Source organism: Phocoena phocoena, chromosome X, assembly GCF_963924675.1.
Source record: "Phocoena phocoena chromosome X, mPhoPho1.1, whole genome shotgun sequence".
NCBI classification, from domain to species: Eukaryota; Metazoa; Chordata; class Mammalia; order Artiodactyla; family Phocoenidae; genus Phocoena; species Phocoena phocoena.
The window spans coordinates 40862282-40880207 of NC_089240.1; the positions used below are offsets into that span (position 1 = coordinate 40862282).

Below are 17926 nucleotides of genomic sequence, written 5' to 3' on the forward strand. Positions count from 1 at the left end.
AATAACCAGTACTAACAGAATGCTAAAGGTCATGAGACAGGCCTCAAGGCATTTATGAAATCAGTTCCTGTCTAATGCTTAATGTGAGTCTTTATTGCACATTTTTAATCACCTTGAAAGTGCTCCTTACCCAAACTCCGCTGCATCAGTAGTTCTATCAAGTTTTACTACATTAGAAAATGTCAAATTTGGCACATATCCGGGATCAGAGGAAGGATCACAAGAAAGCCAGAAACTGGTGGCAGAACTAGCATGAACATCGTCAGTTCACCCTTTGCCGCTCCCATAAAGTGATGCAGCAATGTGTTTTAATGGAAGATGGAAAAAGCCCAGATCCCACAGAGGTAGGAAGCTGGACTCGTTGCTTATATACAGCCTCAGTTTTACAGAACAGCTGATCGTTGCTGGCATGATTTATTTCGCACATATGAACCAGTACATAAGTGAAAGGTGGATGGTTATACGGTCGGTGCCTAAAGGTACAGCTTCAGTCCCAGCCCTTACCCCACTCTACCCAGCAGGTCTCAGAAAGTTTTCTTCTCAACAGGTGCCCCACAGCAGCAGCTGCAGAAAGCACAGTCACACTAAGAGAGGTGCCCCCATCGTTATCCTCACCAAACACCTCTTGGGTCACAAGCAGAAATGATAGATACTGATTCTGTATGGGTCTACAGCATTGGATAATGCAGCTTAGGTAGGGAAGAGTATAGGTTTCGTATTTAAGAGGCCTTATGTCATCAAGGTTCAACAGGCTTTCCGTGGATTTCTGTGTTCTGAAGTTGAAACATCCTTTGTTCCTTCCCTTCCAGGTCAGTCACCACGAACCAGGCCACTCAGCACGTTGTCCCAGCATTGGAGAAGCCATGCTGTGGAGGCAGTCTGTCACTGTCAGAGACTGGGGCTTGACTTGGTACCAACTGCTGTGCCATTCTGCGGAGCAGGAATATTATGAGCTGTTAAATAATGACTGACACATTGGTTGAAATGAAGTTTCCAGTAAGGAAGTGACAGTGCAATGTGGATAATTATGGCAATAAAATAGGAAGAGCTTTAGTTCCCAGCCTGACCCTGCCTCTGCTGGAGCCATGTCAACAAGGCGTTCTCAGAACAAAGAAGAGACGTGATTTGGTACCATTTCCCATCAGCAGGTGTCTGGACAAAACATCAATGTGAATAAGGTTCAAGTGCAGTCCTGTGTATCTTGATTAAATTACTTAATATTAAATAAAAGGTCTGGGTGGTATTTTTTAAAATCTGACTCATCCAGCTCTAATTCAAATAGCTCCCCTCACCCCGACCCTTGAATGGAGTTTTAAAAAGTAATTTCTCTCCCTGGGGTGGGAGAACCCTAATGAACTGAAAGAAATTTTTGCTTTTAAATTTTCTATCTGATGTTTTTGTAAATTATATTATTAAATGACTCTGGAGTCACTGTTAATGACAAGATTTGGTTTTGCTCTGTTATGATGTAGTTCAATTGCATGGTTTAGGGAAAAGCTAGTCTACATACAAAAGAACACAAAGACTATGTAGGAAACTATAGCGAGCTCAATAATCTTAGCAACTAGCCAACACTCAAAGCCTGTTAAAGATGATTGCAGGCCAGGAGAAGTCACAGGCAGAGACCAGGGTTAAAGTGTTTCTTTTAATCCTAAGGCACATTTTTAACATCTAAAAAAAAATCTGTTGCTGTGATTTTCAGATCTAATTTTAAAACTAAAAATTTTCAAGCATCTCGATTAGGGGTCAGCAAAAAACTTTTCTGTAAAGACCCTGATAGTAAATAGCTCAGGCTTTATGAGCAGCTAGTTGTTCACTGCTGTTACAACTCCTCAGCTCTGCGTGAAAGCAGTCACAGACAGTATGCAAATGAGTGAGTGGAGTGTGTGCCAATAAAACTTTATTTACAAAAACAAGCAGTAGGCTGGATTTGGTCCAGGGGCTGCCGTAATTTGTCAATCTCTGTTCTAAATGAAGTTGGAGAGGAATAGCTTCCACCCAGAACAGAACCTCTCTGTGAGGGAAAGAAACAGACTAAGAACAGGATCATACTGCATTCTTCTACTAATGGACAATACTTTTAGAAATACAAAGCAAGATGAGCTCACCCAGTTAATCTTTTTATTTTGAGTTTTGTTAAAAAAAAAAAGCTTTGAGAAAAATGTGTTAAATATCAGTAAAGGGCAGGAAAACATGTAGCTAGCTTTATAATATCAATCTAAACATATACACAAAGGCAAACATTTAAGTAAAATGCTAGGGAAAGGGAGCACTTTGGGGGCCTAACTCCAGTTTTTCTTATTGCACATAAAGGTTGCTGATAACTCCAAGTCTTCACTTTTTCACAGTTAGACATACTTTAATATTATTTTATATAACATGTTTATATAACATCCTATGTTAATTTTATAAAGCCACCAGTTTGCTACTGTTGAATGGAAGTAAAAGACAAAAATTTCCCCAATTACAGTATGTAAGCTCTCTATAAAAAAATTCCCCAGAAGGTCACATCAGCCCATAATTAAACTCATCCTATTCTATTTAAAAAACTGCTTTTCAGCTATTAAATGAATCTTGGTGGCCTTCCCATTTAATCATTTTAATAGACATAGTAAAACTTCCTAAGTAAGAAGTACCAGATGTATTTTATGTAAAAAATGCAAAACCTAGGAGGTGACCCTACCATGAAGTCATACTTCGAATGAGTGATTTCAGGGACAAATTCCAAATCCATAGACTTAACACCCGCATGACTGAAAATCATCCCACTGCTTCTCCAAAGCCCAAAGCTGGAATAATCACAACTAAAGTCAACCCCCAAATGTCCATGCAGCTAGATACTCACCCAGTAACACTGGGATCTTAACTTTTTTGAAGTGCTTTAGACAGCAGATGTAGAGTTCTTCATGCTGTTTCCAAGTCCTTTTCCACCTGAGTTCCCCCAACACATACAGGCCCAGATAATTTTCCACTGGCCAAGAGTTGAGCTGACCATGACATGTGGCAGTTCTGTGAACCCATTTGAAAAGGTGGCCATCAGGATGAGAAGGTAACCTCTCCCTCTCCCGAGCACTCTCATGTCTGGTACACACCTTTACAAAGGGCAGCAGAACAGGCAGCCCTTCCTTCTCATCTTTTCCAAGGTTCATGTAGCAGAAAACTGGCTGCCTGTGTGCGCCATGTGGGCCATGGTTAGACTATACCCTGCTTACAAAAATAAAACTGACATCAAAAACTTTGGTTTTGCTCTTTACAATTTCTGCTAGCACTGGCTGACAAGATGGGTTTGTTAATTTATAAAAACTCTGCTTATGAAACTTGGAACTGGAAAAAAAAATGGTTTATTTCTAGGTCTCGTTTTGAAAGGATTGTCAAAAGAGCCTACTTGCTTTTCCTTGTTAGACACTAGCATTGGTTTCCAGAATATTTCTCTGTAGATTGTTCTTATCAGGTTTTAGAAAGAGGGAAGGTCTTTTGAGGTATCCACATGGTGAAAGCAGCATTCAGGTGGGTGGTTTCTAAACTCTAACTCTTGGCCACTAGATGCCCTCAATTTACTGTATCAGAACGCAGCAACTGACACTGGTGAGCCAGATTCTCATTTAAAAAAACAACAGAAGAGATCAGAATTCAATGATACCAGTCTACTGTATTTGACAGACTAGCTCCTACACTAATTCACCTACAGAAGCAACATCAAAAAGCAGGCACGAAACCTGTCAAGTGTCCCATTTCTGAAGTGGAATAAGGAGTCATATACTTACTGAATCAGAAAGCTGACTTTCCAGATGCTCTCAGTCCAGATTGCATTTTATAGCAGATGGGAAAATCAGCTTTCTGATCTACCTCTTAGAACTCGCAATGGGTACCAAGGTAGGTTTCCAAGCGGATGATTTTCCCCTCTGATGAGTTGCTTGTTTGCCCTGCCAGCAACCTCCCCTGAGCGCATCAGCGGTGTTTCTACATTTAGCAATCATTTTGTTCACATTAAAGAGCTGACATGATAACATTAACTTCCACTCTGGACATAGAAAGGGAGAGCTATGATGGGGGGTGGGAGGTGTGTGCGTGAAGCAGACTTCTGTTTTGGAAAGAACCATTACTTCTTTGCCCGAGACTGAAATGTTCGCGGATAGCTGAGATAACATTCTTTCAGGTTTTCTGAAGAGATTTTGTCAACTGAACCATGAAGGACATTTTCAGGTCTAGAGAACACGGCGTAAAGAGCGCCTTGCTGTTTGCTTGATGAAACATTTGATGTCGCAGCGTGATTTTGGGCTGCAGGGCATCAATGCTTTGTCTGGTCACTCTGAGTCCTGATGGTCAGAGTCCACTTAATCACATATGCCCTTCCTATACCTGTTTCCTAGGAAGAAATACCAAATTTCCTTCTTTAGTTCAGTTCTCCTTGTAGTCCCCAAAAAGAGTATGAAAAGGAATTGCAGGTGTTTTTGTCTTTCCTGTGTCGGTGCTATACAAAAGTTTGCATCTCCTTAATTACCTGCTACCGACACCACCCCCACGTGACAGCAAAGTGATCACAACTTTCCACTTAATACGGGGCCTCTGCTCAGGCAATAAATGGGCCCATCCTTACCCTGAGGAGTCCATCGTGGATGCAGGCATGGGGACAAGCAAAGTGTGAAGAGAAAGAAAGTTCACTTGACTGCAATGGGGACTATTAATATAATCTCAGGTTAAACTGCAAAGATACCATCTCAGAAACCTTCACATTTGATTAGTCTGCAGCTCAGTTAAGACAAAACCCCTTTTTTCCCACAGATGGGGGCAAACATGACAGGTTTTTAATCCCCCCCCCCCCCCCGCCAAACATACACTCAAGTCGCCCATCTCTCCTTCTCACGCTCTAAGGTTTTCAAAAGTGACCTTTTAGGTTGCACTTTTGTGTGTGTGTGTGTGTGTGTGTGTGTGTGTGTGGTATGCGGGCCTCTCCCTGTTGTGGCCTCTCCCGTTGCGGAGCACAGGCTCCGGACGCGCAGGCCCAGCGGCCATGGCTCACGGGCCCAGCCGCTCCAGGGCATGTGGGGTCTTCCCAGACCGGGACATGAACCCGTGTCCCCTGCATCGGCAGGCGGACTCTCAACCACTGCACCACCAGGGAAGCCCTAGGTTGCACTTTAAGAGGTACATTCTCGACTTCTGCAAAGATTAGCATGAAACTCTCATAGCTGCCCAGTCTGTATTACCGATCAACAACTGTTTGTTCCACATGACTAACAACTAAAATAAAACGTTCATTGCTAGGCCATTCTTTAAGGTTCCAGATAGGGTCCACTGCAAGTTCTAGACTAGAGGCTCTCAACCCTAGCTGTGTATTAGAATCCTTGAGGATCTAGAACAAAGCATGGCAGCCAGGCCCCACCCCAAACCTACTGAATCTGAATCTCTGAGGGTAGGGCCCTAGCATCAATAGTTTTAAAAACTGGCCAGGTAATCCTAATGTGCAGCCAGGTTTGAGAACCTGTGCTCTAGAGCATTCGACTACTGAACTGTCATCCCCCTAACCCAGAACAAGCATGTTTATAAGATGACTTGGGATTACTCTCTCAGGGGAACTTTTCTTCAGCTGGATGCACCATTACTTAGCAGTTTCGATCTGATTTCTGCCAGACTGGCAACAGACACTCAGCCTTGAGTGAGGTGATTTCAGGACTACTTTTTTGCCACTCAGCACAGGCATGATGCTTCTGAGAGGTGGAAGCACGTTGATGAGTGGACTCACTTCCCATGACCCCTGGTAAGGTCAGGATTAATCTCCACATCTTACAAACCAAAATTAGGACGACAGGTCAGTGATTCACTCTGATCCACTGAATAAAAAATCCAACCACATAATTACAAACCTAGCTAACTTTTAGCCTTAGCAAATCTCCATTTACTTATATTTAAGTAGGTTAGAATAAAATGTTTGCAGTGAAGAGGACAAAGCCCATGGATGATCATAAAATCAAAATGGACTTTAGTGTAGATACGAAGGAAAGAGGGGAATAAAAAATGATTCAGTTATATTATATTGAACCATATGAAATTGCCCTATTTTTTTTTAAATGGTTGAATGTCAGCAATTTCATATGGCTTAACCTAATAATAAAATTTTCCTGGTTTGCACAAATTATCAATTCAAAAACAAAGTATCAAGTAATGTCTTATTTAAAAATTAACCATTAAAAATGCGAGTCAAGAAGATTAAATGACTGACTTCATTATGGGTGTCCTAGACTGAACTGGGCCACTATTTTGTCTGCCATAATAAGAAAAATGCCCACATTTTATGAAAGCATTTTTTAGAAATTGGGTTTTCAAATATACTAGCACTGAGGCATAGAGACATGGGGAGAATCTCAAACTTGGTTTCCAAGAGTTCTCTCAGTATTTCACCTACTGCAGGTGCGGGCAGGTGGAACAGCTCATCCACAAAGAACCCAAACTAAAAACCTAAATTTTAAAGCACACTTACACATTAAGCTGGTGCAAGCCTCCCCAGATACCAAGAAAATGGCCCTTCTCTACATGGCATTCAATGTCAAGACATCTGGATTCTTAATCTGTTTATAGTAGACAGAAACTTCCATCAAGGTGAATAATGCTGAACTTTTCATTGACTTGCCTCTGATTCCCCATTTGGCCACTGAAATCTCATGTATTTATTAGCTCAAAGTTTGGAATTCTACTCAGTCGTAAGAATACTATCTTGTATTTTCTTTGCAGTTAGTTTTGTTTGCAGTGAGATTTCTTCCCTCCGAATTCTAGCTTGTTCCCTCTTAGGCTTCTTACTGCCTTCTCTTCCCTAGATAAAATGGCACCCCACAAATTGTGGTGTTATTTCTAAACCCACAATAGAACCCAGTCCTATTAATCGTTTTCCAGGCAGTCAGCTCATATGGGAGCCTTCAAGAACTGACTGATTTTTGCAGTGATATCACCATCAGTTTCTAAACAGTTTCTCCCGTCCTCAGATTAATTAAAAACAACAGTACAACACTCTTTTGCCTTTGGTTTCAAACATTTCAGTAACTTCTTCTTTATAGAGATTTCCAGAGAAGGAATTGGAATTCGTTCCCCCATGTTGAAATGTTCATGGACATATTTTCCACCCTTCAGTCTAGAGGAAACACAGGTAGCCAAAAAGCGCAGGAATCCTGATAGGAGGGTGCAGTCACGCAGCCTCGCTGCTGGAGCCTCCACTCAAATTGCTTTTTCATGTTTTCTGGCCCGTTTAACACCAGCTTCTCACAATCCTTGGAGGTCCAATCTCAACTGCCTTCCTTCACGGTCTTTTTCTAGCCTGTTCCCCCCCTTGCTATTCCTACAACCAGCCAGACCTGCATCTCTGTGTCTGGATATGAAGCCTCTCCTGGGAAGAACCCCCAGGAGTTCTTCACCCTGCCACATCTTGTTCAGGTCCGCAGGTGAATGAATGAAGAGAGCATTAAAGCATGCTATTAGTTTGTTTGTTTGTTTAACTCTGAACAGCGCACTACTATGTGAACAAAGTGGGAATAGGTCTGCATTTGTCTTGATTTAGAGACACTTTAGCCCCACTAGCTGCGTCTTGGGTTAAATTTTAAATGTGAAGATATCTTCAGACCCCAATAAAATAGAAGTGTTTAGTTCCATTCAGTCAAGGCCCCACGTCAAGCTCGCAGCCATCCTCACCCCGCCAGTGGGCCTACCCCGTCACTCAGGGCTCGGGGCGGGGAGTCACGCGTTATCCTCCAGGGGAAACACCAGGCGGGTGCCCCGGCTGGAAACCTTCTGCTCTCCCATTCCCAGGTCTCGTTCCAGCACCTCCTCGGCGCTCGTGGGGGCTGCGTGGGAGCTTGAGGAGCCGTTTGCAGTCACTGTGCTGTCCCCGTAGGTCAAGGTGAGGTCGCCCTCGGTCAGGATGAAATCAGAATCTTCCTCTCTCAGCGGCTCTTGGTTCTGAAACGTGCAACAAACACCACGAACATCAACAACAAATGGAAGACCACTATTTTCCTGGGCTGAAGCCAACCCCAACCTCAGCTCCTCATCTGAAAAGAGGGATCATAAAACTTGCCTGCCTTGAGCCTCTAGCATGATAACTGGATGCAAACTGTAGAGTGCTAGTCAATGTAAGGCTGTTGCTGAACCAGCACTTCAAACACCAGAAAGCAGTTCTGATTTTAAATGCCTGACAGCTTGGGGACAAAAAGTGACAAAAGGGAAGAAAGGGAGATCAGCTCCAATTTTCGGCTTCCCAACCCACAAAGGTAGGAAGGAGTAAGGTCCCTGGGCAAACCTACAAATAGGTTTCAGGTCCTCCCTTCTTTGGGAAGGTCTTCCGGGGGTGGAGGCGGCCTCCTGCCCTGTGCAAACCACCGTAAACCCACCTGGTTTACAGTTGAACTACTCTTTGTCCTAGTCAGCAATTCAGGGAAGAGGATAAGCCATAATTAGGATTTCCTTCCTGTCCCCACAGAAACACCCTGATGGGAAGGAAGCCCTCAGGTGGATGAAGCGAGGGACAGAGAGGGAGGGGACGTTTTCTCGAGCATCTATTATACGTCTGCCAGGAACGTCACAGAAGGTCTCATTTGATCCTCACCCCTTCCCTATGAAGGGCACAAACACTCGGGTCACAGAGAAGAAAACCTGAGAGAACCCATGGAATTTGCCTGTGGCTGTCCAGCTGCTTGGAAGTAGAGTTAGGATTTATGCTGTCCCTAGACTGGTTCTACCCACATAAAAAATATGAAAATCACCCTGTCGGGAAGAGGACCGGTGGGGCATCTCATGCTAGGCAGCGGTGGTAGCAGAACAGACAAGGCTGAGCAAAGCAGGCTAAGTGGCAGCCACTTGAAACTATGAGACTATGGGGAGAGTGTCAGGAAGCAGCGTCAAGTCAGGCACAACCTTTCACCCTCCGATGGTTTAACAAGCAAAGCAAGGGGCCCCCGCTGCACGGCCGTCAAACACGGGGAGCTTCTTCCTTGAACGGCAAACATATGCTTCCAAGCCGCTCCACGTAAACGGTTCTTTCTCTCCTACTTCCCATCTCCCTTCAAAGTGCATTTGCGGTCCTTCAGCCTCTACACGACAGGGTCTCCTTGGTGTGGGATGCTGAGCCTGCCTCCCTGACAGCCATGTGGCCCCCACTCAGTCTCGCTGCCCGAGTTTGGGGTAGATTCTCCCGTGTCGGGGCCGGGGATCCCCATCTACGCGAGAAACCACCGAAGAGCAGTGATCTCCTCCTCTTCCCGGCGCCCTTGCTTGCGCTGCTGACCTCTTAGGAGGTGCTAGATCAACGCCTGTTAAATGCACTGACCTAGGGAGGACCCGTGGGTTCTGGCCCATCTCTGGGCACGTAAGAGTGACAAGCACATGCTTGTTTTCTGCATTGTTTCTCAGTGACGTCGGCTTCTCCACTCTCCACAGTGCGACTCCACTTAATCAGGGCTCCGACTTTTTTAACAGGCAAGCACGCAAGTCCTCTTGATCGCTGCCTCCATCCCTCACCGGAATGAGGCAGGGAGCAAACATACAGTTCAATAAACATCCTTGACTCGGGCAGAGCATAATTCTAAAGCTCACTCCAAACTCCCCAATTTCCTCCTCCCCATTAGTAGTTCTGAAAGTCCTGAAACTCCATCTGCTCCATGATGGTTTTCTTAACAACAGATGACATCATGTTCCCTGCTTTAGCACGTTCCATTTCTCCTGTTCATACATGTGCTAAGTAATGTTTTTGTTCATCTCTGTCAAAATCTCTCTCCCAGGGCTCCTTAGCTCCCAATGTTCAGGAGAAGACTCTCCTGGCACGTATTTTGCTGTTTCGAGGTTAGGAGCCACACGGGGACACAGAGGAATACAGAACAACTGCATGTGCGGGGAATTCTGCAAATGGAGCCAAGCCCCTCCCTCCCCAGCAGCACAGAGGAACCTCCAGATGGAAGCTCCGGCGTGGCCCACTCTGACCCCTCGCAGTGGGAAGCAGGGCCACAATTCACTGACAGGAGAAAACAAGACTGGATATTGTCCCATTCCATGATGAAACTCACAAGCCCAGACAAATAGTACCCCAGGAAAGGTCACTCAGAAACAAGGACGTAGTAAAACCCAGTGGAGAGGGATTTCCAGATGGAAGCTTAAGGAATGTTCTATGCTGACGACAAAACTATCCCACACCCTTGAATTCCAGATGACAGGATTGACAAAAGTTTTGTTCAGCTGAAGGTTTGTGTAATTACATAACTAGCTGTCCAGTGAGGGCTGCTATGGAAATGGAGTGAAATAACCCTGCAAACACCTGCAAGCAAGAGTGTCGTGGGAATGTGTGCATTTAAATATCCACAGATCATTTTCGTTAGGTGGAAGAACACTGTTTTCTAGGCGGTTCTCAAACCTAAATTTCATTTACAGTTAGTGGAAATGAGGAATAACGAACATCTTCCATATCTCCCAAAGAATCCTGGTGAAGTATAAAACGCCCTACAGGTGATGGGGGGGGCCCACCCAAAAGTGTGTCAAACAGCCCAGAGAATGGCTCATCTGATGCCCTCACCCGGCACTAGACTCCACATGGAGCCCCCTCCATTCTCTCACCTCTGGCTTCCTCAGTTAAACTTCCAAAGACTCTCTGCTCTCACTCTCTCAGCAGCAGGCCTCTCCGTGTCTGGAGGTGGCTGGGACCCCAGTCAGGACCCCAGCCCAAGGCAGTAACGGCAGAATAGAGGGTGGTTCTTGCCTGTAGCCCAAGTCACCGCATCTTGGGTTGGCTGTGGGAAGTCCACAGCCCAAACATTACTCCAGGAAGCAAACCTTGGGCAGGCTCTGGAAGTGGTCAGGGGAGCACTTTCAATTTAAGTCCCTGGAAGTATATTGAGTTTATGCTGAGTTCAAGGTAGGCCAGATACCCCTAACTGATGTGTGAGGAATAGTTGGTAAGCTTCCGATTAGGTAAGGTTTTTATAAAGTTTTCATAGTGGGTTAGTTACTTTACTATTACAGAGACATGAAAAGTGACCCTTGTAAAACCTAAGTAAGAAGGAAGGCTTTAGAAATTGGTTAAAGGAGACTAGAGCTAGAAGGCAAAGAAACACGTAAGCCCAGTGAAACAAAATCAAACAGTGTAATCAGTTGGAGCTTCTTTAGCGGGAGAAGTGAGGATGCCGAGTCACTACCCTTTGTTTCTGATGATAAAACACATCCAAATGGCCCACACTGTCACTTTACACAGAGGTCCAAACTGAGCAAACTATTTAGCATTCAAAATAAGACAGATTTATTAAATAAAATGGGATGGGAAATTATAAAAGTAACTTTTTAATCTATTGGTCTGTATCCTTCCAACATAAAAGGAAAGGTAATTGGCATTATTACCTAGGCTCATATTCCACTAAAAACTCACCATAAGCATTAAAAATCACTTTACAAAACCGGGAGCAGTTCTAAGGAAATGGTGTTCTTGGCATCTGACCCATTTTTTGTAATTTAAAAACAATTTATCAGAGGTGGCACGGGAATTCCATTTGTATATGGGGAGGGGCTGGGGAGGCTGGAAGCCTCAACTATCTTTAAGAGAAGGAGACATTGATGCTGTTCTCTGTCACGTTTGGTAGAAATTCAAAGCAAAGGCCATAGAAGAACTGCAGTGTTACCATGGCAACCTGGCCATGCTGTACTTACGTCGTACACCTGGGGACTGGTCAGACATCGAGCGAGCAAGCCACACCAGGCTGGGAGAGTGGTGGTTAATGGGGGGCCACTGTGTGTGAGGATGGGCTTCAAGTAACTTTAAAAAGAGAATTAAGGAAAAGTGCCTGCAAAGAAAACACACACCCAACAAAATGTGTTTAGAAATCCCAAAGAGTAAATCATCTGGCATTCTATCCCCCAAAAGCCTCTTTTCCCCCATTTTACCAGTACAATACAGAAAGTACCTGTAGTCTGCAACAGTCTGAATCCAAGATTAAACTATGCCCCAACAGCCTTAAATGTTACCTGTTAACTTTCAGGTTGGCGGTTCCTCATTTTCAGTTAAAAAGAATATCTGATTAATTAGAACACCCTTCTGCCTTCTTTGTTATGCTGAATGAGAATTTTGGTTTTGATCAGCCTTCTAGCTTTTGACACACAACCAGCTCATGTTTTGGAAACAGGAAATCGTGTAGCTGGAGTGGAGATGTTACAGCCCCTGGGTCCCCTCCCCCCAGATGTCACATGGTGGAAATGTTCGAGGTGGACCTGAGAGGACTCGGCAAAAGGCAAAACGGTTTCACGAAGGTCACTCAGACCTCAACCTCCCACCTTCCCATACAGGACTACTCTTCCCTCTACCTGCTGCCTCTCTCCCAGACTCTCCAACACAGTTTCTCCACCTCGACACTAGTGGCATCGTGGGCCAGATCACCCTTTGTCGTAGGGGGCTGTCCTGCGTTGTAGGATGCCTAGCAGCATCTCTGGCCTCTACCCACTAGAGTACCCCCAACACTTCCCTCAGGTGTGACAACAAAAATGTCTCCTGACACGGCCCAGTGTCCCCTGAGAAGCAAACCTGCCCTCAATTGAGCCCCCTGTTCTAACATGAAGGTCAACTGTTCTGTGGAGACCGGCTCAGGGTTTGCCAATCTACGGATATTTGTGCTGGCAAATGTGCAGCCCTGTGTCACATTACGATGGAGCTGGGACCATTTCTGATACCCAGAGCCAAAGCAATATGGAAAAGGTGGAGACCTACAGGGCCACCTCAAATGCAGGAAAGGCCGAGAGACTTTAAAGGCAGGTGAGAAGGAGTCACAGCTGTCTGTACCCAAGCTGATGACTGCTCCGAGCACCATCACTTCCTGTCTTCATTCAGAGCAGCATGAGAGAGAAAAGGCTTCTCTACAGAAGGAGATGGAAGGGTGAGCCCTGGGTAAAATTCTGACTGGGAATTACTCATCAAAGGAGGATGTGCGGGCTCTGCTGGGACTCTACAAGCAGAACAAGCCCCCTCTGACTGCTGTCCTCATTCCTAGAAACAGCCCCTACAGGCCTATCAGTTTCCTTGTGTCTTCAGCTCAGAAGCTGACAGCAGCTGGATTTGCAGAATGACTAATACAAAAGAGTTCCGGTGAACCCAGAGGCTACCTTTTAGTTCCGTCTTGGGCAGTTCAAAGACAAGCTCGCTCTTCTCAAATACAGAAGGCCCTCTAACAACTTCTTTAAAAGAGAAAAAATATTTACAGATAGATTTTAAATATTCAGATTGTTGGAAGGGCAAAATTGAAATATCAAGCCTCCCTCCCACCCAGTCTCTCTGGTAATTTACCATTACAGCTTTATAGAATACAGTTTTTTTCGCCTATTTCCTGATTTATAAACTGTAGTCAGCTTTTAGCTCCCTCTTATGAAGGATGGTAAATTTAATTCATTTACATTCCTGCCTATTTTCAATTTTTTTCCTTTCTAATTTTTATTTATAATTAATTTTATACTGTAGATATATAACATTTGCATTCTGTAACTAATAAGCAAATATCTGCTTTGTCTATGGATTGAGCCTAATGTTAAAGACCAGTAAGCAGCACTTGTAATAATGTAATTTATGAATATTATTCACTGTAACCAAGCAGAGTGGTTGGAATACTATTAAAGGAAATGTAATACAATGTCATTTAAACTTTGTTAGAAAAGAACATTTGAGTATCTTGCAAAAAAAAAAAAAGATCTTCTTTTAATTTCTCTTTGATCTTGTTCACTTCTTCTGGGTTATAACAAATCACTGTCCCCTTAGTTGGATTTTGTTTCGTTTAATCCTTATGTTATTTTCCCCCCTTCTTAGAGTCTGCACGGTGCTAAACTTTCTGAATTCTTGCATGTCTGAAAGCCACCCTCCTTTTTTTTTTTTTTTTTTTTGCGGAGCACAGGCTCCGGACACATAGGCTCAGCAGCCATGGCTCACGGGCCCAGCCACTCCGCGGCACGTGGGATCCTCCTGGACCGGGGCACGAACCCGCGCTGCCTGCATTGGCAGGCGGACTCGCAACTACTGCGCCACCAGGGAAGCCCTGCTCATTTTTGATTAACAGTTTGGGTATAGAATTCTAAGCTCAGAAAACTCTTTTTCATCCTAGGACTTTCATTTTGTTGATGGTTTCCTTTGCTTTGCAGAAATTTTTTAGTTTGATGTAAAAAATTTTACACGTGTTTATTTTTGCTTTTGTTGCCTGCGCTTTTGGTGTCAAACACAACAACAACAACAAAAAATCAGGGCCAAGACCAATGTCAAGGAGCTTTTCCCCTCTGTTTTCATCTAGGAGTTTTATGGTTTCAGGTCTTACATTTAAGTTTTTAATCCATTTTGAGTTGATTTTTATGAGCGGTATAAGATGAGGTCCAGTTTCATTCTTTTGCATGTGGCTGTCCAGTTTTCCTAACACCATTTATTAAAGAGACTTCCCTTTCCCCATTGTGTTTCCTTGGCATGTTGGTCTTGACTCTATATGCAAGGGTTTATTTCTGGACTTTTATTCTGTTCCTTTGATCTGTGTGTCTGTTTTTATGCCAATGCCATACTTTTTTGATTACGGTACCTTTGTAATATAATTTGAAATCAGGAAGTGTGATGCCTCCACCTCTGTTCTTTTCCCTCAAGATGGCTTTAGCTATTTAGGTTCTTTCGTGGTTCCATACAAATTTTAGGATGGTTTTTCTTTTTCTGTGAAAAATACCATCGGAGTTTTGGTAGAGATTTTACTGATCCTGTAGGTCGCTTTCGGCAGTGTGGACATTTTAACAATATTAATTCTTCCAATCCATGAACACAGGTATCTTTCTGTTTACTTGTTTCTTCTTCAATTTCTTTTGTCAATGTTCTTTAATTTTCAGTATATAGATCTTCACTCCTTGGTTAAATTTATTCCTAAGTATTTTATTCTTTTTTTTTTTTTGCTTTTTGCGGTACATGGGCCTCTCACTGCTGTGGTCTCTCCCGTTGCAGAGCACAGGCTCCGGACGCACAGGCTCAGCGGCCATGGCTCACGGGCCCAGCTGCTCCGCGGCATGTGGGATTTTCCCGGATCAGGGCATGAACCTGTGTCCCCTGCATCGGCAGGCGGACTCTCAACCACTGCGCCACTGGGGAAGCCCTATTTTATTGTTTTTGATGCTACTGTAATGGATTTGTTTTCTTAATTTCTTTTTTGGATAGTTCATTGTTAGTATATAGAAATGCAACTGATTTTTGTATGCTGATATTATCTCCTGTAACTTTAGTGATTTAGTTTAAAAGCTTCAAGCAATTTCTTGGTAGAATCTTTAGGGTTTTCTATATGTGAGATCATGTCATCTGCAGAGACAATTTTACTTCTACCTTTCTGATTTGTATGCCTTTTATTTCTTTTTCTTGCCTAACTGCTCTGGTTAGGATTTCCAGTACTGTGTTGAATAGACGTGGCAAGAGTGTACACCCTTGCCTTGCTCCAGATCTGACAGGAAAAGCTTTCAGCTTTTCACCATTGAGTATCATGTTAGCTGTGGGTTTGTCATATGTGGCATTTATTATGTTGAGGTACATTCCATCTATACCTAATTTGTTGAGAGTTTTTATCATAAGAGAATGCTGGATTTTGTCAAATGCTTTTTCTGCATCTATTGAGACGATCACGTGATTTTTATTTTGTTACTGTGGTGTTCACATTGATTATGTGGCATCCCCCAGGGATAAACCCCACTTGATTACGATGTCTGATCCTTTTAATGTGCTATAGAATTCAGATTTTTAGTATTTTGTTGAAGATTTTTACATCTATGTTCACCAGGGATACTGGCTTGTAATTTTCTTTTCTTGTAGTGTCCTTGGTGGGCTTTAATATCAGGGCCATGCTGGCCTCAAAAAATGAATTTGGGAGTATTCCCCCATCTTCAATTTTTTGGAAGAGTTTAAGAAGGGTTAATTCTTTTTTTTCTTTTTTCTTTTTTTTGGCTGCACTGCATGGCTTGTGGGATCTTAGTTCCCCCACCAGGGATTGAACCTGGGTCCTCGGCAGTGAGAGCCCAGAGTCCTAACCACTGGACCTCCAGGGAATTCCCGGATTAATTCTTCTTTAAATCGTTGGTAGAATTCACCAGTGAAGCCATATAGTCCTGGGCTTTTCTTTGCTGTGAGGTTTTTAATTACTAATTCAATGTCCTTGCTTGTATTGGTCTGTTCAGATTTTCTATTTCTTCATGATCCAGTCTTGGTAAGTTGCATGTTTCTAGGAATTTATCCATTTCTTTTAGGGTATACGATTTTTGGTGAATAATTGTTCACAGTAGTCTCTTATGAGCCTATATATTTCTGTGGTATTAGTTGTAATGTCTCCTCTTTCATTTGATGTTATTTATTTGAGTCTTCTCTTTTTCTTAGTCTAACTAAACGCTTATCAATTTTGTTCATCTTTTCAAAAAACCAACTCTTAGTTTCGTTGATCTTTTCTATTGTTTTCTGAGTCTCTATTTTATTTATTTCTGCTCTGGCCTTTGTTATTTCCTTCCTTCTACTAATTTTGGGCTTCGTTCTTCTTTTTCTAGTTCCTTGAGGAGTAAAGTTAGGTTGTTTGAGATCTTTCTTTTTTCTTAATGTATCACTTAATGTATCACTTATCACTATGAACTTCCCTCTCAAAACTGCTTTTGTTGCATCCCATAAGTTTTCCTGTGTTGTGTTTCCATTTTCATTAGTCTCAAGATAATTTTTAAATTTCTCTTCTGATTTCTCCATTGACCCATTGATTGTTTAGGAGTGTGTTGTTTAATGTCCACATATTTGTGAACTTTCCAGTTTTTCTCCAGTTACTGATTTCTAGTTTCATACTATTGTGGTCGGAAAAGATACTTGGTATGATTTCAATTTTCATAAATTTGCTAAGACTTGTTTTGTGACCCAACATATGATCTATCCTGGAGAATGTTCCATGTGCACTTGAGGAGAATGTGTATTCTGTTGTTGGATGGAATGTTCTGCATATGCCTAAATGTCATTTAGTCTAAAATGTAGTTCAAGCCCAATGTTTCCTTATTCATTTACTGTCCAAATGATCTATCACTTGAGCATTTTGTCACTCTCCTGTGAACTCTCTCCAATTTTCTCTACATCCTTTCCAAGCCCAGTGAGTAACATGCATTCTGAATTACAATGTAGACAAAGTTCATATAACTTAAAAAAATCCCTGGGGGGTTCTATTTTAGTTAATAGCAAACAAGGTAATTTGAACCATCTTTTCAACTGAGGCTAACTAGAAAAGCTGGGAAAATAAAACACAACAAAATTTTCTGCTTAATGGCATCAGAAAGCTACTATGGCAGTGAAGAGGGCCAGAGTCTGGAAAAGGAAATCCAAGAGGTGAGCCCTGCACACGGTGAGCCACGTTTTCCCTAAAAGCACCTGAGAAGCTAAGCAGAGCATCTGGCAGACTCACAAAAACAGAGTGAATCTGACAAAAACTGGAGTCCAGGGTCTTCTGAGGAAGTCTACATAAATACTCTAGGCTCTAGGTTGGAACCCTAGAAGAAAGGGCACACAGAAAACAGACTAACCCTCACAGGAACTGAAGCCCAGATTCATATCACCTTTATTCCTGATTGGATTAAAGTGATCTGGAATTGCTCATTCCCCTAAACTTGCCACTGACCAGATGTAAGGTAAATCACCTCTGAAAGATGAAAGATGATAACCTCATCTAGAGCATCTCAAATTTTCTCTATACTTTTTCATTGCTCATGTCTGTCACTTATTTTAAAAAAAAACAAACACAGATGTACAGAAGGTAAACAATAAAGCTCCTAGAAGATATCATAGGAAATTGGCTTTATGACTTTGGAGTAGACAAAGATTTCTAAAACAGAACACAAACAATAATAACCAGAACAGATAAGATCAAGAAATTGGATTGGACCTTTTGTTCATCAAAATATTCTA

At 42.8% G+C, this 17926-nt stretch overlaps 2 protein-coding genes across 4 annotated transcripts in view; one reads left to right on the forward strand and one right to left on the reverse strand.

Moving 5' to 3' along the window:
• Window positions 1-17926, forward strand: part of CHST7 (carbohydrate sulfotransferase 7) — a 70782-nt gene that overhangs the window by 22672 nt on the left and 30184 nt on the right. The window contains exon 2 of one of the 2 annotated variants that reach the window (XM_065900961.1): window positions 810-1444. The exons of the other annotated variant lie outside the window; for it this stretch is intronic. The gene's annotated coding sequence lies outside the window, so the exon portion shown is untranslated. Of the gene's footprint in view, window positions 1-809; window positions 1445-17926 lie in introns of those variants that run through there. 2 annotated transcript variants of the gene reach the window in all.
• SLC9A7 (solute carrier family 9 member A7) overlaps window positions 7723-17926 on the reverse strand; it is a 140307-nt gene continuing 130103 nt past the window's right edge. For both annotated transcript variants that reach the window (XM_065900952.1, XM_065900951.1), the window contains 2 exons: window positions 11671-11776; window positions 7723-7944 (listed from right to left, as the gene is read on the reverse strand). In XM_065900952.1, coding sequence (XP_065757024.1) covers window positions 7723-7944; window positions 11671-11776 — 328 coding nt within the window. The remainder of the gene's footprint in view (window positions 7945-11670; window positions 11777-17926) is intronic.